General features: G+C 36.7%; 1 protein-coding gene and 3 long non-coding RNA genes across 7 annotated transcripts in view; all 4 read right to left on the bottom strand.

Moving 5' to 3' along the window:
- Positions 1 to 489: 489 nt before the first annotated feature.
- LOC144655716 (uncharacterized) lies at positions 490 to 3,893 on the bottom strand. Its single transcript, XR_013571176.1, has 4 exons — positions 3,614 to 3,893; positions 2,799 to 2,861; positions 2,418 to 2,439; positions 490 to 846 (listed from the first exon to the last, which is right to left on the bottom strand). It is a non-coding gene; the product is annotated as an uncharacterized LOC144655716 (long non-coding RNA).
- A 2,266-nt stretch (positions 3,894 to 6,159) lies between these two features.
- On the bottom strand, positions 6,160 to 11,233 carry LOC144655722 (uncharacterized). Of its 2 annotated transcripts, none has more exons than XR_013571186.1 (4): positions 11,121 to 11,233; positions 10,003 to 10,083; positions 7,042 to 7,054; positions 6,160 to 6,382 (listed from the first exon to the last, which is right to left on the bottom strand). It is a non-coding gene; the product is annotated as an uncharacterized LOC144655722 (long non-coding RNA). The 2 variants fall into 2 exon arrangements; XR_013571187.1 differs by having other exon boundaries at positions 10,003 to 10,067.
- Positions 11,234 to 16,892: 5,659 nt separating this feature from the next.
- LOC144655712 (uncharacterized) overlaps positions 16,893 to 23,786 on the bottom strand; it is a 40,883-nt gene continuing 33,989 nt past the window's right edge. Inside the window, exons 1-4 of one of the 3 annotated variants that reach the window (XM_078516016.1) lie at positions 22,032 to 22,088; positions 18,671 to 18,758; positions 17,955 to 17,970; positions 16,893 to 17,183 (exon numbers count right to left, since the gene is read on the bottom strand). In XM_078516016.1, the coding sequence (XP_078372142.1) occupies positions 17,041 to 17,183; positions 17,955 to 17,970; positions 18,671 to 18,727 (216 nt within the window). In that variant the 5' untranslated portion in view covers positions 18,728 to 18,758; positions 22,032 to 22,088 and the 3' untranslated portion in view covers positions 16,893 to 17,040. Of the gene's footprint in view, positions 17,184 to 17,954; positions 17,971 to 18,670; positions 18,759 to 19,038; positions 19,092 to 22,031; positions 22,089 to 23,786 lie in introns of those variants that run through there. The other 2 variants (XM_078516015.1, XM_078516014.1) reach the window with 2 other exon arrangements.
- Positions 20,372 to 21,880, bottom strand: LOC144655723 (uncharacterized). Its single transcript, XR_013571188.1, has 4 exons — positions 21,862 to 21,880; positions 21,689 to 21,775; positions 21,539 to 21,554; positions 20,372 to 20,683 (listed from the first exon to the last, which is right to left on the bottom strand). It is a non-coding gene; the product is annotated as an uncharacterized LOC144655723 (long non-coding RNA).

The following is a 23,786-nucleotide window of genomic DNA, read 5'->3' as shown; positions in this document are numbered from 1 at the left end:
TTACAACATAACACTAAATAAATGAATAAACAAACAAATAAATAAATAAATATTTAATAACAATACATGGACGGACGGTTTTTTTTTAATTTAATAGTTAAGTGCCAAAGGAAACAGGGAAATGATGTCACCTAGTTTTCGAAAGCGATCACCAGCCTGTAATGCTTTGGAAATGTCTTTCGTTGTTCCCCAATAACAGTATTATATATGGCTTTAGTTTGGTGGCCAAATGGTAAGTGCGTCGGATTCCACAGATTTAGCGGTCCGGGTTCGAGCACTGTGTTGTGTTCTTGGGCAATACACTTTACTCTCGTAATACCTCTCTCTACGCAGGTGTATAAATGGGTACCGGCGAAATAATGCTGACAGGGTACCCTGCGATGGACTAGCATCACATTCAGGGGGAGAGTTGAAATACTCCTAGTCACTTCGTGCTACAGAAACTGGGATAAGCTCCGGCAAGAAAGACAAAGAAGATTAACAGCCTCATTTTACAGTTCAATCACATTTTATTGACTGTTATATTATGATAATTATGTGAAAATAGTGCATAAAAACCGTTTCATAATGACTTATTTTAAAAGTGCACAACAAGGCTTTCCGTTAGCCGTATTTTAACATTGTCTGTTCTGCATTGTGCTAGTAGCCCTCCAGGGTACACTTTAGTCCAACATGTGAAGTGAGTCTAGCGTGATGCCTTCTCTTTCTTGCAATCCCTATTTAAGCAATCACAACGGCATGGCTCGCATACGAATCCAGGCTGACATGGCGGCAGGATGGCGCAGATGTCTATTTTGATTTCAGTAGTACACAGTGGATGGTCGCAAACGTTGCAGTTGTCCTCGCCTTTAAAGGGTATGCAATTCAGTAGATAAATTGATCAGTACTGTGTTATCAAAACTCAGATTTATCAAAGCTATCCTGGATAGATACGTTTCACTCTTAATTCCGAAAGTAACGACCCTCTTTACTTTCGGATTTAACAACCTTTTTCTTTCTCTACTTTCGGAGAGTCGAAACTTCCATGGGGATCTTTACTATAGGGAAGTGATTCGATAGTATGTTTACCAACTCAAGTTTAATAAATCGTGATATATAAGAGGGGCCTAAAGGGGTAAAATGGGAACTGGGATTTGGGTAAGTTTTTACTGGAAAAATAGGATTTGGGTCACTGGGACTAGGAATCACAAACTGGGAACTGGGATTTGAGAAAATATGGACAAAATTTGGACAGGTTTCTTCTTCCTTACTCAAACCCAGTTTCCTCCCCCTCTATCTCCCCCATTTATTGCAACCGACTATTAAATGTCCAATTCCTTAAATTTATTAATGTATAATTTGGTTCCTAGATGAATAAATTGCGTGTGCAGAAGGAATGAGTAAGCTACGCTGAATAACTTCACCAAAGGCGTAGTATTCAGTGTTCTCCTTATCAGGCGGTAACCGGTAAAATTTACCGCTTGTAACACGACTGTTTACCGCCTAGAATCGCTGAGATATCTTGTAAATTCAACAGGTAAATAACAAAGTAACACCACTTGTTTCACCTTCGTAGTCATGATTGAAAATATAAAATAACAGATTGAAAATAAACAGCGACAAATGCAATATTCATTTACGAATTTGTGCTAGTATTCAATATTCTTTATTTCCCTTCGCTTTCCGAATCTCTGAGGGCTGGTATCAAAGAAAGAACAAGTTTTGCACGATCGATTCTACAATGAAGCGGCAGCAATCCTTGCTGTCCTTCCACTTTGTTCATTGAAAATAAAAACAATCACAAAGGAAAAGAGGAAAAAATAATTCCAGAAGTGAGAAATATTACTTACATATAATAGTTCAGTTTTCAAAAACATGCAAAATGCAGAAAATAGTTGGTTACTTAGTTATGACGCGTGGTGAAGACAAAGGCAGCTTTCGATGTCAAATTCTTTTCATAAGTTCGTAAGTGTTTAAAACCAAAATCCAGATGACAGGTTAAAAGAAGCACTCAGAATACAACTTTGTAACAACGCTGTCGTGAATGCTGAATATTCGAAGCAAAGAAAAAAAGAGCTGCAGCAATTCGTAGCAAAGAGGAAACAGGACCGCCGATTTTTTAAGTAGTACGTCATGTAAGCGACAGCAAATGTATCTCCTTAAAACAACAGAAAATTTTATGCAATTTTTTCTTAGGCTGTATAGCAGGCGAAAGAGGTCTGCAAGGCCATAATAAAGTTGTCATGAAATAAAATTCGACCAGCATTTGGACAACATTCTGTTTCATGTAGGTAAACTAGAAAACGGCTGGGATTTACCGGAATTTCTTTACCGGTTTAAAAAGTTTTCTTACCTGTTGTGCTGAAAACTAGGGAGAACCCTGAGTATTTACTCGCATCACCCTGGTCTCATTTAAACCCAAATAAACCTTATTGTACCTGGATAGGGGACGATTTCAAGCTGCGAAAGATGAAGAAAAACATAACAATTTATTAGTTTTTCATTGTAACAGGCTACTTCTGGTTACTGACGTACTAAGGCCCCTCTCTACTAATAGGCTCTGCTAGAGTTTCAACTTTTTAACAGCCCTATTAAAAGTTGTTATAAACTTTCAGTTGTTTAGTTACGGAACTTAACATCTGACGTGTGACGATGTGACATTTGAATATAACATGACCTTTTGTGGCCATCCAAACTTGTGAATCGTTTAAAAGAAATTCAACATAATGTCCAAAGACATTACTTAGTCCTGTTTGTACTCGTCCTTTTAACACCCTTGATCAAACAAAACACTCGTATAGAAATACGTGAGAACATACCGGTCCAGCTAGTACACACGCCAAGGAGGCCAACATCAAGATAACAATGGTCTTCATCGCAACCTTCGTAAAATAGAAAGTAACAAAAGTAAAACTTGCCCGGAGAAAAGAAGCGTATTACTATTTAAGGGGACATCTAAATAACTATTGTAAATTCTTCAGTCAGAAACAACGACTCTAAATCGTTTCTGCGGCAGGCAATCGTTCCTGATCCCTGAATAAGAATTATTTGCACAATCTGACAATCAACGTTATTTTTACCATAAATACAAATACGGATTACGGTCAAGAAATCATTACAGTACGAGTATGGCTATCAAACTGCAGTAAAGAAAACTTAAAAGCTTAAAGGGAAGGAACTGTGTCACGGCTGAGTTTAGTGTATTTTATTAAGTTTTGCCAGCCTGCGAGCAGGTTCACGCTTGAGAATACACGCGCGAGTGGCTTTACCGCAAAAGAGCTGTTCGCAGGTTGTCTTGCCAAAACATAGCACAAGTTTCTGATAAAACATAGCTATATTACGAACAAACTAATGAGTCTCCCGGGCGTAATAATTAAGAGCCAAACCAAACGAGATTGGCGTGCCAGTATTGAAAAATAATTGTTGTATTTCATTTGATTTGGTGGCCATTTTCTTTCGTCTACATTTGGCCAAAATCCGTTACACAGTTTCTTTAACAATTTTATAAAGATATAAAGACGCCAAATTTTAACTTCCTATTAGAATTAAGTATAGCTATTTTGAGTGTCAGGTCTCCCAAAGGGGAAGAAACGTAGCGGTATGGGCAATTAAATATATTAAATATAATACTAACCGTTAAAGCTTCTTCGGACTTTGGAAACCAACAATTGTTCTGTTCGGAGAATGAATGTATATCTTCAAAATCGCGCTATTTATATATATCATCTTGTTGTTGATGTTATTATGAGGGTTGTTAACACTTCCGATGACTTTGCAGAAACGTCCGCCAATTAACTTTATGTGCGTCATTCTAAAGTGTTCTATTTTCATTGCCCCCCCCACCCCCCCTCCCAAAAGTACATTTTTCAGTAAGAGAATCTCGTATTTAAAAAGAGAAGCATTCTTTGTTGTTCTCACAGCCATTTGGCAGGGATATCAATGGTTTGCATCTGTTAAGAAGATTGTCGTTAAAGTTTACCTTTCAGTGTAAAACTTGATGATTCTTTTTAATCGCTTTTTGTAATTTACTCTTATTCTTTCTTTGGCGTTTGGTGTATTGCGTGTTGATTTAGTATTTAATTCGCGCTTAGTATGCATTTTGATATAAAAAGGGTGCTGGTCCAATAATATCAAATAAAAACCTTTTAATGAAAATGGTAAACAAGGAAAAACAAACAGCCAAATGACTTATAATGACTCATCACGTTTCAATTTGCGTCATCAACATAAAACCCGAGTAAGACAGCTGAGAGGGTCAATAACGAAAAATTGGCCAGTCAGAACGCTTGGACCCGATATTGGACCCGGTAAAGTTTCTACCTCTTTTAGTACAGTCGACATTTTAAAAGTCGTGTAATAAATCTCGCTTTGAGCAAGCTTGCTTGGAACCGTACTTAGAGATCATATCGGACCTTACTGCCTTCGATCCATACTATCAAGACCAGGGTTGATATTTTCCAGTACGGCCCTCGCACTTGGTAAATAACATGTAATACGACAAATCTGTTACATTTTGTTACAGTCATATACAAATAGTAGCAAACAACACAGTAGAAAAGCAATTGGCCGGAACGGCTTTTGACCGCTTTTGTAGGAGTGGGTTGATATTAACTGCCAAACTATTTAATAGATCGATGCTTTCTTTCAATTTTATTACAGGCTTACCATCCTCTGTTTGTGTAGCTGGTCGATATATATTTTTTAACTTTTCAAATTTCTTTTAATGACTTACTGCTGTAAATATTTTTTTAAAAAGTTTTCTAAAATAGGTATATTTTTTTGCTGTGTATCTGTAATGAAGTAAAAAAGTGAAATATTTTTTCATTGTTTAAGTTTTTCTTTCCATTGTTTCTTTTATTTTTAAGAAGAACCAAGAAAGATTTAATACTGCTCGACATTTCGGAGTCATCTTGACTCCATTATCAAGAGACTTGTACAGTATGCAAATAAGGAACACTACAAAATAAGCATAAAACAAAGAACGACCTAAACGAACACCTTAGCGCGGATGGAATCCGTTTGCACGTTAAGTGTTGGCTTACGCATGCGAATGTACAACATTTCTTTCACGAGGCAATCAAATTTGCCGCTACATTTTGTGATGACGCGAAATTGTTCGATGAAGCGTTCAGGTATTTCGCAATTGTGTTGCAGGTTGTAATGAGATTTACTGTAGTTTTTTGCTTTGTGTTTGTTGTGATCGCCACTTGGGGCTTGCAGCAGGAAACTGCCTCATTTCGATCAACGCTTCTTTGAGACAGTCTTAGTAAACCTTGATCCTGAAGAAGGACTGAGAAATATCAACCCCTTGGATATTGCGCGACAAAGGGCTTCCATAATTTCTTACTCTAATTCTCTACCTGCTACCTCAGCAACTCGAGGAAGGTGTGCGAGCTACTCGCTTTTGTACTCGCTGGCTCCCACCGCCATAAATATCTTATTTCTCGTTGAGCAAATCCGCTCATCTGATAAAGCAATTGTTATCCGTCATCCGTACGTAACAGGGTTATTGTTGAATATTCTCAAAGCGCGTGCGTTACCTTTGAAAGACAACAACTATCTCGATTTTTTGTCTTATTTTATTTTATTTTATAAACTGCCTACGATATCAGGGACGGCGGAGCATTTTTCCAAGTGGGGGGGGGGGGGGGTGACTAGTGACTTGAAGTGGGGGGGGGGGCTTAAAAGACCCTTCTCTTAATAAGTGTTTATTTTTTCGGAAATTCTGGGGGGGGGGGGGGGCTAAAGCCCCCCCAGCCGTCCCTGCGATTAGAACTTTCTATCTGTTATCATGTATATTGTCTTTTGCCCCACGTTGGCTTTTTGCTCAAACAACTCGTTCTCTTAGGACGTTCTTTTGCACTCTCGTAATTTCTTCTCGTACATCTACTTCGACCAAATTGTGGGTTTGTAATAAACGTCGATCTTCCGCAATCTTGGAGTATTTTCTATTTTATTGGCATTTTCCACACTTAACCTTAAGTATTATTTTCAGGTTCGATCTCTTTTATAAGACCGTTTTTCAAATTTACAGCCGCCAAACTAAGTTCAATTTGCTAAGGACCACTCTTATTAAGGGGAAAAGCTAAAGAGCGACAAAAGATAAGCAGACTCATACCATATTTAATCAAATTTTATTGATTTTTATCATGTTAATGTACAAACAATTATACCATGGTAAACCTCAGCATTATGGTCTTTTTTAAAAGGCTTTTGAAGAACCTTCAGCTTATCTTTACACTGAAGACAGTGATTTTCTAGACGCAGACCCGACTTAAGCAAGAACAAGAACACGGCTGGCAGGTCAGTCCATCAGGGCATGGTGGATTGAATGGTGAAGCACAAACGTCAACGCTACATTCAAATGACGAGTCACAACTGCAAACGCCACCGTCTTTTACTTCTGCAATTAGACAAATATGACCCAAATATTAACTAAGTTAGAACGACTTTCGATTGCTTGCCGTAAAATCAAAAGCAAAGTAACCCCTTTGACCAATCGCAAAGGACACAGACAATCCAGTGAGCCAGTCAAAACTCTAAGCAAATACATAAAGCTGGCATGAGCCGCGGGAAAACGTGTATGAGCAAGTCACGATTGGTTTTGGTTTTACTTCTGATCACTTAGCATAGTAATGGAAAACCAAAGTCAAGTAAAAATCGCTTTCTCATGAACATATAACAGGTAATTACTTCTGGGGAGTCATTATTATATGAATTTAAAGACCATCATGCAACAAATTTTTTTCGCACTTCGAGCGAGTTGTAAACCACATTAGATTAGCTTAAACCGGGTTTCGTAGCGTGAAGCGACTATAGGAGCATTTCTAACTCCCCTCCCCCCTTTCCTGGATGGGATGCCAGTCCATTGCAGGGTTACCCCCGGCATTAAATTTTCTGATACCCATTTATACGCTTGGGTTAAGAGAGGAACTACTGTATGAGAGTGAAACAACTTGCCCGAACATGCACAACGCAATGCCCCCGCCAATCAATAAGCTTGAATTTGCCTTACATTTCTCTGACTGTCTAACTACTAAATATTAAATAAGGTTACCGTACCTATGTCTGGACGCTGCGAAAAAATAAATAAAAGATAACATCAGTAACAGTTCTGTTGACCTTATCAATTTAACGGGGGAGGGGGTGGACGGAACCTGCCCGACATGTCGACTCATGTGACTAAGGCTTGCGCTAGCGCGTTTTATTATCTGTACAATATCCGGCACATTAGGAAGTATCTGTCTCGTGAGTCCACCGAGAGGCTTGTTCACGCGTTCATCACAAGCAGGCTGGATTATTGTAATAGTTTATTGTACGGTGCTCCTGAGCATCAAATTAAGAAACTTCAAAGAGTCATAAATGCCAGTGCACGATTAGTTTACCGCGCACATAAGTATTGTCACATTACTCCTTTACTACGTGAACTCCACTGGTTACCAGTGCGCTTTCGCATAGATTTTAAGATTCTTCTTATTACATTCAAGATACTTCACGGTGTAGCGTCTAGCTATCTTAAGGACCTAGTCTCTGTCTTACCGGCCTCACATTATCAACTACGCCGTAACAATAGTGGTATATTGTTAGAAAGACCTCGGCTGAAAACGAAAAAGACTTTGGGAGATCGCGCGTTTTTGATAGCTGCCCCATTCTTATGGAACAGTCTTCCTCTGCCAATAAGACAGGAAACATCCATCGAGTCTTTTAAACGTTCTGTTAAAACATATTTATTTAGAAAGGCTTTTATAGTTAGATTTGTTATTCATTTGATTTAATATTGTGATTCTTAAATTTTACTATTTACTACCTTTCACTATTACTCTGGAAATTTTGATATGTAAATATTGTACTTTTAAATTCATTTTTACTGTTTAACTTTTTTAATTTAGTTTAATAATAATTATTGTAATGCGCTTTTGAATATTTTTATAGAAAAAGCGCAATATAAGTATTAAATATTATTATTATTATTATTATTATTATTAAAACTCATTAATCTTTTAACCAAGTTAAAACAAAGAAAACCATAATCATGAACGAGGTTTGGATACCCGGTCTTAATTAGCAAAAATATTAACGATTTTGTTTCTTCGTTTATTCCTTATTAGTTTTTGTTTTTCATCGGCTATCTAACACCTCGAATTTTGTAAAAAATACTCAACTGCGCGTCGTATTTTCAACTCTTTTCACGGTGTTCGGAGATCCCGATCAAACACTGCTTCTCGATCGTGTTTGTTATATTACTTAAAAATGGCTCGTAAAGATTTTACCTTTACCGTCCTTGGCACTCTATCACTTAGTAACATAGAAATCTCTAAAGAAATTTCGTGTGACTGTGTAGCGCATATAACTAGTGAATTGTTGAAAACGATAATTAAAATGAAAAATGCGCCTGATGGTAGTATAATGTTTCCATACGTTTCGGGGCTACTGTCCCTTCTTCAGTGGAAAAAGTGAAATGGCACTTCACTTTTTCCACTGAAGAAGGGACAGTAGCCCCGAAACGTATGGAAACATTATACTACCATCAGGCGCATTTTTCATTTTAATTATCGTTTTCAATTCACTCTATCACTTACACCAATAAATTTGACAAAAAACTTTTAAAATAGATTTATGTAGGTTTAAGCAATAAACAAGTAAAGGGTACTTTGACGTCAAAATTCGTTAACTCGGTGAAAAATTTTGTTTTTACCACATTTTTGTCTAATCAGCATAAGTTCATGTTTAATACATTTTTAATAAAGATCTGTCGAAAGCGGTCAAGTTTCATATTTCCTCTCAACTATATATGAGACTGTTCAATGTCATTTTCCGTTGATGGGCTCCTGATTCAAAGCTATGTTTTTTAAACATAAATTTAAGGTGGTTCTGACCCCTACCGTCAGATATTTTTTAAATTTGTAAAAAATTATCTTTTGCGATTAGGCCAGATCATATATCAAGAACAAAAGCTTTCACGGAGTAGTTGCACGGTACAAAATAAAGTATTTTGCACCTCTTTTCAAGTTGCTATGGGATCGAAATGGAACTGACAATGTCTTCTGATAAATGCTTTACCGGTTTACAGTATTTTTTTTTTCAGCCGCGCATTAGACCAAGATGTAATAGAATGCCAAAGACGGGAGCCTATTGTGAGCAATGAAAACCATTTCATGACTTCGTAAATATAACATTGAAATAAATATTATCTAACTTCAAAAAATTAACTGGATTTAATCTGGGGAAAACTTGGTATGAAATGTTACTGTTTACGGGGCTCGGTGTGTCATGGCAATAATAGAGCAAGGCCTATACAAACAAATTCAATTGAATAGGCAAATCAGCTATGAAATTCAAACTAAACGAAAACAGAAAGGCTGATTGAACGGTAGCCTGAATTTCAGACATCCCTCTGTGCTCGCCTACTGGCGAGTAGGCGAGCACAGAGGGATGTCTGAAATTCAGGCTAATTGAACGGTAAAAGGATATATTTTTAAAAGCCAATATTTCGAAAGGCACTGCCTAAGTTCTTCTTCAGCCTTTCGAAAGGTACTGCCTTTCTTCTTTACGAGTAATTACTCTGGGTAACTAGGACGTTAAATTTATAAAGGAAAGCGTGTAAGAAGAGGATACATAAAAAAATATAGGGAAACAAAAACGTTAAATAACAAATTTGAAATAAAAATTTGATGATGACTTTTTAGTCGAAAACGTTCGTTTTTTATTTGTATATATTATAGCCTTGTAACTTTTTTTAACATTTTACCCCCCTTAGCGAACATTATATTATGTTGAATAAAAATAGAACGATAAGGGAAAAAAACTGAGATAAGAACGAGATGAGAGGTACGCTGCATTAATGAAGGTCACACTCTTGAGCCTCTTGTCATGAATAAGAAAGATAAAATGTAGTGCTATTCTTTGCGTTTATATCTATTTTTTATCATTTCGTTCGATTCCTTTATCGTTTAATCAGCCTTGCTGTTTTCGTTTATCTACAAAACAATCAAAAATTAAATAAAATAAATCGTGAGTACATACCGGTCCAGCCAATACACACGTCATAAAGGCCAACATCAAGATAACAATAGTCTTCATCATTGTACCTACGTAAGCAAAAAGCTAGAAAATACAAAAGGCAACGTACGTCTCTATAGAAAACATTAAATTACTATTAATATCACAATGGAAATCACTTCGTGATCAAAGACACATGACTGTATCTGCAGTAACCAATACTGAATTAAATTATCTTGAAGATCAGTTTGTCAGGTTTTAGAACCGAAAACTTTTCGTAAAATATCGACGAGATCTAATACCAGGATTCATAATAAAATTGTAAAAAGGCGTTCTTTGATAAAAAATTGTTTAAAACATATTAGCCTTCGGCAGCCAGTCTGCTGTCTTCGTTTTCAAAAAGTTTTGGATTAAAAATCATGTATAAAAAATAACCTCATTTTGGTTAAAGAAAGATGATAATATTTTCACAAAATACAGTCGAAGCTCTCGTAAGCGGACACCCTCGGGACGTGAAAAAAATGTCCGTAACTGGACCTGGCCGTTTACAAGAATGGTTCTCGTAAGCGGCCACTAAAGGTGTAGGGGATAGATGGCCGCTTGCCCAGCTAACAATAACTGGACGGACGTGGATGACGACGACGAACGGCGATGTGAAGTTGATTGATAAAAACAAGATACAAAGGTTGTTAAAAGGATTTTCTTTGGGATGTCCGCTTACGGGAGCTTAAAAACAAAGAAAAAGTCTAAGTCGTAATCTCTGAAAGTGTCCGCGGCCGCTTACGGGAATGTCCGCTTACGAGAATGCAAAAATACAGAGTTTGTATGGGAGTTAAAACGGGATTTCAAACAAGGTGGCCGTAAGTAGAGCTGTCCGCTTACGAGAGTGTCCGTTAAGAGAGCTTCGACTGTAATTAACAGGGGTTGACTACAGAAAGCACGGTTTAGCACGAAAAAGTCTACGCCCTTTGGTCCATTCCAAGTCAAGCAGTCCTCAATCTAGACAGTTAAATCGCGTATTTGAGATTATCAACCGTTTCCCGTTACTGAGTACTGAATGCTATTAAAGAGAGCTTAAAATTGTGACTTGGTGTTGCAAGAAAAGAAAAAAAATAATTTACAATAAACAAGTATTTACTTACGTTTAAAGGTCTTGAAACGTCTTTGGAGTAGGACACGCTTTTGCTCTGTCGACAATGAACTAAATTTGTATCACCAAAGCAGAGCCATTAATATAGCTTTTTGTTGTTAGGATCAATGAGCAGGAGGGCATTTTGCGTGCGCATGCGTGCAACCGCTGTACAAAGACCGCGTGATCTTGGCAATAAAAATGGCGCAAAAGATTCAAACTTTGTTTTTTGTACTGTTTATCGTCACATAATTTAATATAGACGTAAATTTCGCTAAGAAAAAGTGTTTTGTGTGTGGCAAGGCTCTTATAAAGCAGATTTTCTGGCCTGTTTCGGGATCGTTGTTGCAAATAATGGGAAAATATGTGGGACAGGTAGGAAAGCCTTCACCGACAAAAATCAAACAGGCCGTAAAAAGAGGAAAAGAGGAAAAGAATTTATCCGTGTGCTGGAGTGTGATATATTAGGATCAAAACTTCACATCAAATCAATTGCTGTAATACAGGGAGAGTGCGAGCAATATTATAGCTTGTCGGGAGATTTTTTGCCTAAAGGGACGGCCACCAAAGAAAAGGGTTTTCCCTGAGGGTTTGGGTGTTCTGTTGGGTGTTTTCCCTGTTTGGGTGTTCTGCACATGATAATGCAGCTCACTGATGACTCCAAAGCAAAGCCAACTTGCCCTCGACTGGCAAACAGGGTTTCCTGGAACAAGAACTGCAGTTCTTTAAAACACATTTAGGCGACACAGAAGTAAAACAGCCGTTATAACAGAATGAACATCAAACTTAAAGAAATAAACGTTGAATGAAAAATTGAAAATAACATTGTTTATAGTTAAAAATTATTTCTTAAGACATTTTATACAGCAGTTATTAGAACGTTTCTGAAAAATATATATATCGCTTGTTCGTTTCATGCTATTTTTTGACTGGTGATCAAGGCTAGATTTTGATGAAGGAGCCAAAAATGTACTAATTAACATAGTAAAATGTAAACAAATAGTCTACCAGCAAAGAATTACCATAACACTTTAAAATTAAGACCGATCGCAGTAATTCTTTTCTTGTTCAACAGAATAATTGTGGTATCATCGAAATGTGAAGTTATTTTGACCAATGCTCACGTTTAAGGAAATAATCACAAACGATAGTTTCTCTGTTAGGATAAACCAGCGAGAACGTACGTTAAAGAAAGCTAAAAATTTCCACAATTGACCATTTTTTAACGCTACCTTCGCAGTATTAGACGATAGTTTAAGTACTTCAGGCTCCATATATCATCGGTAGACGCTGGAGATCAAGGCTAGATTTTGAGATTTTTGCATTGTGAGAACGACTAAATTGTAGTTTTATGACAAATCTGAACAAAATCATGACCACTCGCTCAAACCCGGGATACTTGATTATAACATCGTATAGTTAAAACTGCTGTTTTATACTTTAGTACTAAGTAGCCGTAGCGCTTTGTCCGTTTAGATCTTCCGGCTATTAAAAACATGGGCAAGGTATTTAGGTTCTCGACATTCGGTCGCCATTTTGTCCACGTGCAATGTTTAATACACATAGCCAAAGTCGATCAGATAAACAGCACGCCGACACCAAACTTTGCTTGTTGTTGTCAGAAGATAAAGCAAGGACTCTTAGTATTGTATACAGCAAGTAAATCTTAAAACACGTTTCATTTTGAGCTAGAAATTAGGCCATAAATTGTGGAAAATATGTAAACAATCGATAGCAGAACTTCTCTGTCGTGCGCACTAGTCCATATCGACGCATGCGCACGCAAAATGCCCTCCTGCTGGATCAATGACCCAACAAAACAAACAAAAACCTCCTGCAAAGACAATTTTACGTGCGTCATATAAAGAGAAACCATTATCAGTATTGCATTCGTGGATTAAAGGAGCCTATCACACGGAGAACTTAAAACCATATTGTTAATTTATATTGCCGTTGCAGATCTTGATTTAAGTCCCATTTTGGATTTTTTGGTTTAAGTTCTACTTTAGTGTTAAAGGTAATTCAGAGTCTTGCTTACGGATGAGAAATTTGATGTTTTTGTCGACTCTAAAAAAATTCATTGTATGCATTTGATTAGGCGCGTTGTTTTTTTGTTTTTGTTTGTTTTTTGCCCTCAAATGAACATAAAACTACAAATGATATTTGAATGCTTAGGTAGGATAATACCAGTGAAATCAAAAATACCAACAGGAACAAGAGTGTTTATAATTAGAAAAGATTGAGACAAGTCGAAAAACTACTTCTCAATATTCCATTTATTACTCAATCTCGATACTCAATTGTTGGTGTGGAGTGTCGCACGCAGAGAAATGCACGAGCTTTCTGACACGCGTGCATGTTGTCTGTATCATAGCGTAATAGTCCAATATTGATTTAAACATCATTAATTATAAGGGTTAAAGGATGATAAAGGACAGCAGTGAACTGTCAAAAGACTCGCAGTGACTCATCAGGCACAAAACTCTTCCGTGGCTATTCTTAGTCATTAATACAAATTAAATGGGCATTGTCACGATATTTTAAGTCATTTTTCTGACTTCTTCCAAATTGAAGGAAACCTTAAAAATAATAGTTGTGTAATATAGGAAAACAACAAAGGAGCAAATAAAACGCGAAAATAACCAAGGATGGTTTCGACTGACGAAGATTAAGACGGATGAAGACTGACAAACTTGAAAATACTTAACAGTTTTTTCAAGATGAGTTGTCCGTGAGTGAGCTCCTTTAATAGCTGTTAGTATGATAATTTCATTTTGATGTTTCTTAATTGCATAGGTAGTCTATTTTGGAACTTTGTTGCTATTGAATTTTACGCTCTTATATTGCAAAAGAGAATAATTCTTTGCGTTTATCACAGCCATTTGGTTGGGATATCAATGGTTTGCATTTGTTTAAATCTTGGCTTTTAAAGGTTTATCATGGTTAACGATGGTCATTTCAGATTTTTTCCGCATCGTTATTAATATTTTAATCCTACTATACGTTTGGCGTATCGCGTGCAAATATAAATCCAGCTGTACCGGTATTTCACTTGTGCTTAGTATATACTTTTTGATATAAAGAGTACCGGTACGTAATACGGCAAACAAACTGCTTAATGACTTATAATGACTCATCTCTCTCCTCCGCAGAGGCCTCTTTCGTGGGGGAAGACGAAAAAACACGGGAGGAGGAAGGCGAAAACACGAAAAATGAAAAATAGGAGGAGCGCCGGGGAAGTGTCCCCCGCGCGCTTTGGTTTCGATTCTCTCCTGGCTCCGCGCGCTTACTTTTCACCTCTCCCCGTTCCTCTCCCCATTTCCCAGCCCGTACGAAACACGAAAGAGACCTCTGCGGAGGAGAGAGATGACTCATCACGTTTCAGTTTGCGTCGTCAACATAAAACCCGAGTAAGACAGCTAGAAGGGCCAATAAGGGCCGATATACACAGTACGACTTTCTCGCATACGACAAGCTTACGATAGGCCCATGACATGACTTAGGACCTTTCTCGCGCACGCGTCTGTCTTTAGGATGTGGTAGGTTGATTTACACGGCGCGATTCGTGTGGTAGTTATGGGGTAAGCATGTCGTATGCGATTGGCCATTCCGAGGTTGCGAAGGGACCTGGAGCGAGTTTAAAGTTTTAAGCAATCGATAATCTGACACCACCACATGAACTCGGTGAGATTGGTCATTTGACGAAGTTTGAAGCTTTTAAGATGAATAGAGACAAAGATATAGGCCTTGAAACATGGTTAAAAATCCATACAAACGTCTCTTATTTTGCAACAGCGTCCCCAAAAACCATACAATTAACTCTTAATTTTTTATGATTTTTTTTTATCAGAACGCTTTTTTCCGGTGCAATATTTTTCAAGCATTGGATCGGGTACAGTTGATTTGTTCATTTTCAATAATCTAGTCGTGTAATATATTTTTTTGTATTTATATGCAGTACAAGGGTACTAACGGCCCTCTGTCAATACAGACCCCTTCCTTCCGTTTCAGTACGCTTTGAGAAATTTCAATTATTGTTTTTAATTTTGTATATTATTATTTAGTCACCAAAATTTCAAAGTTCTTAATCTTAAATTTTCTGCATCATTTTTTGACCGTTTGATCACTCTTCAAACCTTCATTGAGCCTCGATCTTTAATTATAAGTGGTAGTAAACTTATTTAACAGCTTTAGATAATTCTGGTAGTATAAATAGGCCTGTTTTATCATGTTTTTCCCTCTCTTCGTGTAAACGGACGCATGAAATCAGATCGTCGCATATCTTATCTCAACCTGGGGCGTTTGGGAGTGGGGGCTCCCAGTGGGAATTTATTACTATACTGTGCCAACCTGACTGTTTGCTTTTTGTAGAGACTGCGTCCATATGGTCTATTGCAACTGCGTCCATTTGCTAAAAGAACACAATCGTGAGCCGCGCTTTAAAACGAAAAACTGAATCTTTACGTTTATTTCAGCTCAAAAAATACGAAAACTTTGCAGGTTTGGACTTCTGTCCTTTATAGATCTTTATATTGTCTTCTTAAGCGACTGGTCAATAAGTACCGGGGGGGTGGTGGTGGGCCGGAGCAATTGGAAAAGTGGTGGCTCGAAAATTTGTGACCCACCCCTTCCTCCTGGCTCAAAACTGACTGACCCACCCCTGATAGGGGATTAAAAATCACATAACCAACCCCTTTGCTAAAAAATCAAGGAACCAATCACTTCTTTATTATCTGTTAGGGTTGGAGGTTTTTGATTTGAAATCAGTTTTTTTAGTGAAATTTCCTACATATACAACTCTAATTTTCCCTGTTGGACACTGCTGTTCCATGTACGTCTTTTCCGGTCTCTTAACACAGCAAAGAAGAATGAATTTATTACTTCTTCTACCAATCTTTTGTAAGTTTTCCACATATTTGTGCGTAACGTCCATGGGAAAATTTAGACAGAAACATACGCGAAAACTGAAAAAAAGTATGTAATATTAATTTATAAACAACTATTGAAGAGTTCATATTTTTATACAGAAATTGATAATAAAACCTACATGTACAACCACTGTCCATCATTCATATTTGCAAAGTGTTTGAGTTTATTGGTATTAAAAGGCTTAAAGCCCAGTGTGAATCTATACAGGTTGAAGAGAGACTTATGATCACAAGCCATCTAGGCGGGTCAGGGGCATGCTCCCCCGGGAAATTTTTAATTCATTAAAAAATGCTCACATGGCGAAATTTATCAATCTAATACACTGATGAATACAGCTTTTTTGGAACTATAAAAGTTTTAAGATAGTGAATAAATAAGATGACCCACCCCCTACGGTGTAGATCAAAATTACATAATCCACCCCTTTTTTGAGGGCTCAAAAACGGATGTCCCACCCCCTTTCTGCTCCGGGCCACCCCCCCCCCCCTCCCCTGTACTTATTGACCAGTCCCTAAACAGTTCGACTACTCCTCCTCGTTTTCTATTAAATGATCACGATTATCCCGGCCGGCTGCGCTTCGTTGACTATTCGCTCGTAGCGCCTTCACCCTCATGTTACGTAAATGTACTTCGATCAAACCACAGGTTTTCAATGCACTCACGCCTTACCAAACCTTCACCAGATGTATGACTTTTTTGTGAATAAGTTATATTCTCCTCATGGTCTTTTTTATTCGATTGATAAAGTTAACTTTGCTTGTATGTGCGTAAATGTGCTAAGGACACTGTAATAAGAGCAACGGAAGACTAGCAGACTCACTTTAACGTTAAATCAGTTTTTATTGACTGTTTTATGTTAATTCTGTGAAAAACATTCGCATTATATGGTTTGTTTTAAAGTTTTATAAGAAGGCGTTAAAAAAGTGTACAAAAAAGCTCTTGAAAACCTTCCAGCCTATCAATCCTTGAAACTGTCTTATACAGTGTGGAACAAAAATAGTGATTTAATGTTTAACGCATGTCCGTTTCGGGCAAAAACAATTACACGACTTGCAGATGAATCCTTCACCGCATGGAGGATACAGGGAACAGATGGCCTCTCCACACGACCCGTCACAAGTTTCGCAAAGATCGCCTGTTGGTATCTCTGCAATTAGATAAATATTAATCATGTAAGAGTTAAATTAGGTAAATATTAACTATGCAAGATATACATTACATACATACAACCATTCATGTAAGAGATAAATTAATTAAATATTATCCATGGAAGAAATAAGTTAGATACATATTTTAAAACCATGCAAGAGATAAGTTAGATAAATATTAACCATGCAAGATATAAGTTAGATAAATATTAACCATGTAATGGATAATTTGGATAAATATAAAAAGATAATCATTTAAGAGTTAAATTAGATAAATATTAACCATGCAAGAGATACATAACATACGTATTAACCATGCAGGAGATAATTTAGATAAATATTAGCAATGCAAGAGAAACGTTTGATAAATATTAATAATGCAAGAGATAAGTTAGGTAAATAAAAAGCATGCAAGAGATATGGTAGTTAAATATTTACCATGCAGGGGATAAGTTAGATCAATAATTACTACTGGTATTACAAGGACCATGATAATCAGCTGTTTTTCGTTTTACCGGAGAACGTGGCTCATTGTAAAACATAATATAAACTGATCGTGAAGATCTCGTGTGCACGCATACTATGATTAGTGAACAGCTATTGCCTACTGTACCAGTAAACGCATGGAAATTGCAGAAACTGTTAACCATATGGCGATCTACTGGTGATGCAGAAACTTGTAACACCAGCCATATGCACTCTTTTCCTTCATCACAGTTTGCCTGATATTAATCTATTTACATACTAAGTCCAAAAAAAGTTTACTATACCTATATTCTGTGGATACTGTTGAGAAATGAAAAAAAAATAATACCATCAGTTGTTTGACGACAACAGTTCTGTTTAACCCAACTAAGCAAAGGGCCGGGTCGGGGCGTTGGGTTGGGTTGGGAGAAGGGGGGGGGGGGGGGGGGGGGGGGGGATGGGGGCTCAAAACCTTTCCGAAAAGACTCTGAACGCATGCAAAGAAGTATTTTAATATTGAAGCAACTGCCATCAACGTTTATGAGTTTAACTCAAATTCTGGATGTAGTTTGGTATGACCACGTCAATCATATTTTTCCTAAATTTTACTTTCTTTTCTCTCTTTTTTTCAGTAGCGTTTATATTTCAAAATCAGGTCGGAATCGTTTATTATTTTTTTGATAAATTTGAGCCAGTCTTCTGGTTTTCACCTTTCATGGAAAAATCGAGAAAGTCATCACGACGGTGGTTCGGAAAAAGTGACGTAATTCCTGCATCAGGTGAAGAGTGTTTTTGTAATTCGTAAATTACTTATAATAATTAATCCATTGGTGGTCTTCATTGCCATATCAAACCTCTGAAACTTGCAGCTTTTAGTGTCTTATAGTTTTGACATGCAAAAAACAACACGATGATCAAAGACATAACGTGTTCTTGCTTTACATGCCGTCCCTGCCGTATAGATCCAAACAAAAGAATTCAGAAAAAGCCTATAAAATAATCTAAAACCATGAGAACATACCGGTCCAGCAAATGCACACGCCAAGGAGAAAAGCATCAAGATAACAATGGTCTTCATTGCACTGATGTAAGCAAAAAGCTAGAAAGAACTGAAATACAAAAAAAAAAGTACGATTGGCCTCGGTTTATACAAAACCATTAAAATACTATATCGTAATATCAAAATCAATATTTACCGAGTGTGAGGTCCGGACTGTAATATACGGAACGATATTTTTCCAGTCGATTTATAGCCGGTGCGCCTTGTGCTAAGACCATAGACCGACGGGAGAAAACTCGGTCTGATATTACACTGCGGACCCCGAACTCGATCAATAAGAGGTTTATATATTATCAAATATACTTAACAATAGATCAATATATACTTACCCTTTAAGCTTCTATGGCGGAAAGGATACAGTATTGCTCTGTCGACAATGAACTGAATTGATATCATCAAGGCAGCGCCATTTAAATAGCTTGTTGGTGTTATGTTCGATGACTTGGCAAAAACTTTAGACAAAGACAATTACGTACGTCATTCCTTAAGCACATTACTCTGTTCACGCACATTAAGTTTCTTTTAATAATAGTGATTAGTAAGCAAATTGTACTGAGAGGACCCATTATCAGTATTGCATTCGTGCATTTAAGGTGTCAGGCCATAACAGAGATCTTAGTATTGAATTGTTTTAGTTATTTTGCCGTTCCTTACTTTAGTACATTGAGATTGAATTTGGATTTTTTGTATTTGATTAAGGTCTGTTCCGGTTTTAAAGGAAATACTGGGTCTTTATTACGGGAGAAAAATTTGATAGTTTCTTAATATTTAAACTTTTCCATTAGTTGGAATATAAATGGCTTGGATGCATTTAGTTTTTACCCTCAAATAGGGAATAAACCAGTAAAAAGTATAGTTTACTTAGGAAGGATAACACACACAAAAAAAACATAAAACTCAACAGGAACAAGAATTTTTAAAAGTAGGGAAGATTGAAACGGATCCGTCGACAAACCACTTTTCCACATTTCATTTATTATTCTGTTGGTTTGGCGTACCGCACCCAGAGGTACGCGGTATCTTTATGTTTATCGTGCATTTTGTCTGTATCATTGTGTAATAGTCCAATATTAAATTTAAAACATCATTAAAGATAAGGGTCAGAAAATAAAGGAGAGCAGTGACCTGTCAAATGACTCATAGTGACTCATCAGGTCTTTTAAAAACACTTCCTTGTCTATTCTTAGTCATCAATACAACTTGTTTAGGGTCACTTTTGGTCTGTCACTTGTGAAATAAATTTAACCAGTACTAATTTCAATAGGTAACCAGTGAACAAATTAAAATATCGGGCAAAGAAATCAAACTTGCTTCAGTTTTCAGTGCATTTTAGTATTTGACTTAATTGCTAATGCAATTTCAGTTCAAGCTGGTAGAGTAATTTTCTTCCACAATTTATATCACTTCATGTTTGTCATTCTGAAGTACGGCCCACGAAGGGGGTTTGCGGTGTTGCTATTTTTTATGCGGTGTTGCGGTAAATAAATATAGATTACTTCATAGAAAGTGCGCCGTACGGGTTTATCCCTCTGGTGTCCCAATTCTCCCCCCCCCCTTTTTTTTTTCTTCAGGTAGTTATTACACAGCCACCAATAAGAGCAACGGATGGTTAACAGACTCACTTCAACGTTAAATTAAATTTTATATATTTTATTGACTGTTGTCGTGTTAATACACAAGCAATTACTCTATTCAAAACGTTTGCATTGTATGGTTTGTTCTTAAAACTTTACAAGAACGCGTTAAAAAAGTTTACAAAAAAGGCTTTGACTTAAAAACCTTCCAGCCTATCTAAGGGAGTCAAAAATAATGTAACAGAAATCGCAATTTAATGCTTTTTAATGCATCGCGGTTCAAAGCAAAAACAATTACATGATTTGCAGACGAATCCTTCACCACATGGATTCCCGGCACAGTAGACATCTTGACAGCTCCCATCGCAATGAATTTCTTCGCAAGGTTTCTCTGGTATCTCTGCAGTTAGATAAATATTAACATGTAAGAGTCAAATTAGGTAAATGTTAACCACGCAAGAGATGGATTAGATAAATATTTACCATGCAATGGTCAGGTTAGATAAATATTAACCATGCAAGTAATAAATTAGATTAGTATTAACTATGTAAGGGAAATGTAAGAGATAGGTTAGATCAAGTTTAACCACGTAAGTGTATTTAATAAGTAATTACTACTTGTATATTACAACGACCATGATAATAAGCTGTTTTTCGTTTTACTTGAGCACGTGGCTCATTGTAAAACATACTAAACTGATCATGACGATTTCGGATGCACGCAGACTATGATTAGTGAACAGCTATATTGCCTGCTGTACCAGTAAACCACATGGAAATTGCAGAAACTGTTAACCATATGGCGATCTACTGGTGATGTAAAAACTTTTAAAAGGAGGTCGCATAGCATAACACTAGCCCGATCGATATGCACTCTTGTCCTTCATCAGAGTTAAAGTAGATGAATATTAACCATGCAATTGATAAGTTGGATAAGTATTATCCATGGAAGAGATAAGTTAGATATGTATTAACCATGCAGGAGATAAGAAAGATAAATATTAACCACGTGAAAGATGATAAATATTAGTCATGCAAGAGCCAATAAGTTAATACAATATAATAATACAATAAACTTTATTTAAATTCAGATTTACAGAATAGCAAAACATTGCTATGTTCTCCGAATGAAAACATAAACAACAAGAAAAAAAAAGTAAGATGAATATTAACCATGCAAAAGATAACTTGCCCTTCATCGCAGTTTGCCTGATATTAATCTATTTAAATAGAAGTCCAAAAACGTGTATCGTACCTGGATTTAGTTTATACTGTGGAGAAATGAATAAAAAATATCATCACTTGTTTGTCGATAACAGTTCTGTTTAACCCTATTCAGCCAAGGGTCGGGGTGAAAAGAATTCAGAAAAGCTTATAAAACAAACAAAAACATATGAGAACATACCGGTCCAGCAAATACACACGCCAAGGAGAAAAGCATCAAGATAGCAATGGTCTTCATTGTACTGATGTAAGCAAAGGCTAGAAAGAACTGAAATACAAAAAGTAAGATTGGCCTCCATAGAGACAAAACCATTTAAAAAAATACTATATCGTAATATCAAAATCAATATTTACCGAGTGCGAGGTCCGTACTGTAATATACGAAACGATATTTTTCCAGTAGATTTATGGCCCGTGCGCTTTGTGCTGAGGTCATAAATCGACGGGAGAAAACTTGGTCCGTATATTACACTGCGGACCCAGAACAAGATCAATATCTGATATACTTACAATATCTGATATACTTACACTTTAAGCTTCTATGGTGGAAAGGACACACTATTGCTCTGTCGTCAATGAACTGAATTGATATCATCAAAACAGCACCATTTATATAGGTTTGTGTTGTTATGTTCGATGACTTGGCAAAAAACTCCGACAAAGACAAGTTTATGTACGTCATTCTTAAGCACATTCCTCTGTTCACGCACATTAAGTTTCTTTTAATAATAATGATTAGTAAGCAAAATATATTGAGAGGACCCATTATCAGTGTTGCATTCAAGCATTTGAGGTGTCAGGCCATAACAGAGATCTTAGTACTGAATTGTTAAAGTTATTTTGCTGTGCCTTACTTTAGTATATTGAGATCACATTTGGCTTTTTTGAGGTCTGTTCCGGTGTTAAAGGAAATCCATGGTCTTGCTTACGGAAGACAAATTTGATAGTTTCTGATTGAAACGTATCTATTTATTGGAATATAAATGGCCTGGATGCATTTGGGTAAAGGAACTGATTTTTACCCTCAAGTGGAAAATAAACCTAAAAATTATATAATACAAAAAGCACATAAAACCCAACAGGAACAAGAACTTTTAAAAGTAGGGAAGATTGAAGATCTGTCGACAGACCACTTTTCCATATTCCATTTATTATTCTGTTGGCCTGACGTATCGCACGCAGAGGCATGCGGTATCATTTTGTCTGTATCATTGTGTAATAGTCCAATATTAAATTTAAAACATCATTAAAGATAAGGGTCAGAAAATAAAGGAGAGCAGTGAACTGTCAAATGATTCATAGTGACTCATCAGGTCTTTTAAAAACACTTCCTTGTCTATTCTTAGTCATCAAAACAACAATTTGTTTAAGGGTCACTTTTGCGTAGATAAGCAAAAATCACTTTTGGTCTGTCACTTGTGAAATAAATTTAACCAGTGCTAATTTCAATAGGTAGCTAGTGAACAAATTAAAATGATATCGGGCAAAGTAATCAAACTTGCTTCACTTTTCAGTGCATTTTAGTAATTGACTTAATTGCTAATGTAATTTCAGTTCAAGCTGGCAAAGTAATTTACTTCAGTCCACAATTTATATCACTTCATGTTTGCCATTCTAAAGTACGGTATATCTCAATATTAATCTGGCGGCAAATTAGTTCGTTGGCCCCTACGAAACCGGGTCCACGAAGGTTCCCTCAAAAGACTTATTCCCTCAAAAGACTCGTTATTAACTACTAGTGAACGGAACTAGAATCGTTCAGAATGAAAATCTATTTCCAGATGTTTGGGATATCAATGGTTTGCATTTGTTTAAGACATGGCTTTTAAATGTTTGTCATGTTTAACGATGGTTTCATTTCCACATCGCTATTTATAGCTAACTCTTGTTCTACCCTTGGCGTTTGGTGTTTCGCGTGCAGGTCCAGTATTTCACTTGTGCTTAGTACTTTGATATAAAGAGTACTGGTACGTAATATCAAACAAAAAATTTTAATGAAAATAGCGAGAAAAAGGAAAAACAAACAGCCAAATGACTTATAATGACTTATCACGTTTCAATTTGCGTAATCAACATAAAACCCAAGTAAGGCAGCTCAGCTGAGAGGGCCAAGAAGGGCCGATTTACACGGCTTTCCGATTTACGACTTTTCTCGCATGCGACAAGCTTACGACAGGCCTAAGACAGGACCTGACTTAAGACCATTTAGCACGCGTGTCTGTCTCGTAACGACGCGATTCGTGTTGTAGTCATGCCGTAAGCGTGTCGCATGCGCTAAT

This window comes from Oculina patagonica, chromosome 5, assembly GCF_052425735.1.
Source record: "Oculina patagonica isolate OP01 chromosome 5, crgOcupat, whole genome shotgun sequence".
Classification (NCBI taxonomy): Eukaryota; Metazoa; Cnidaria; class Anthozoa; order Scleractinia; family Oculinidae; genus Oculina; species Oculina patagonica.
This window is presented reverse-complemented; position numbering and strand designations above follow the sequence as displayed.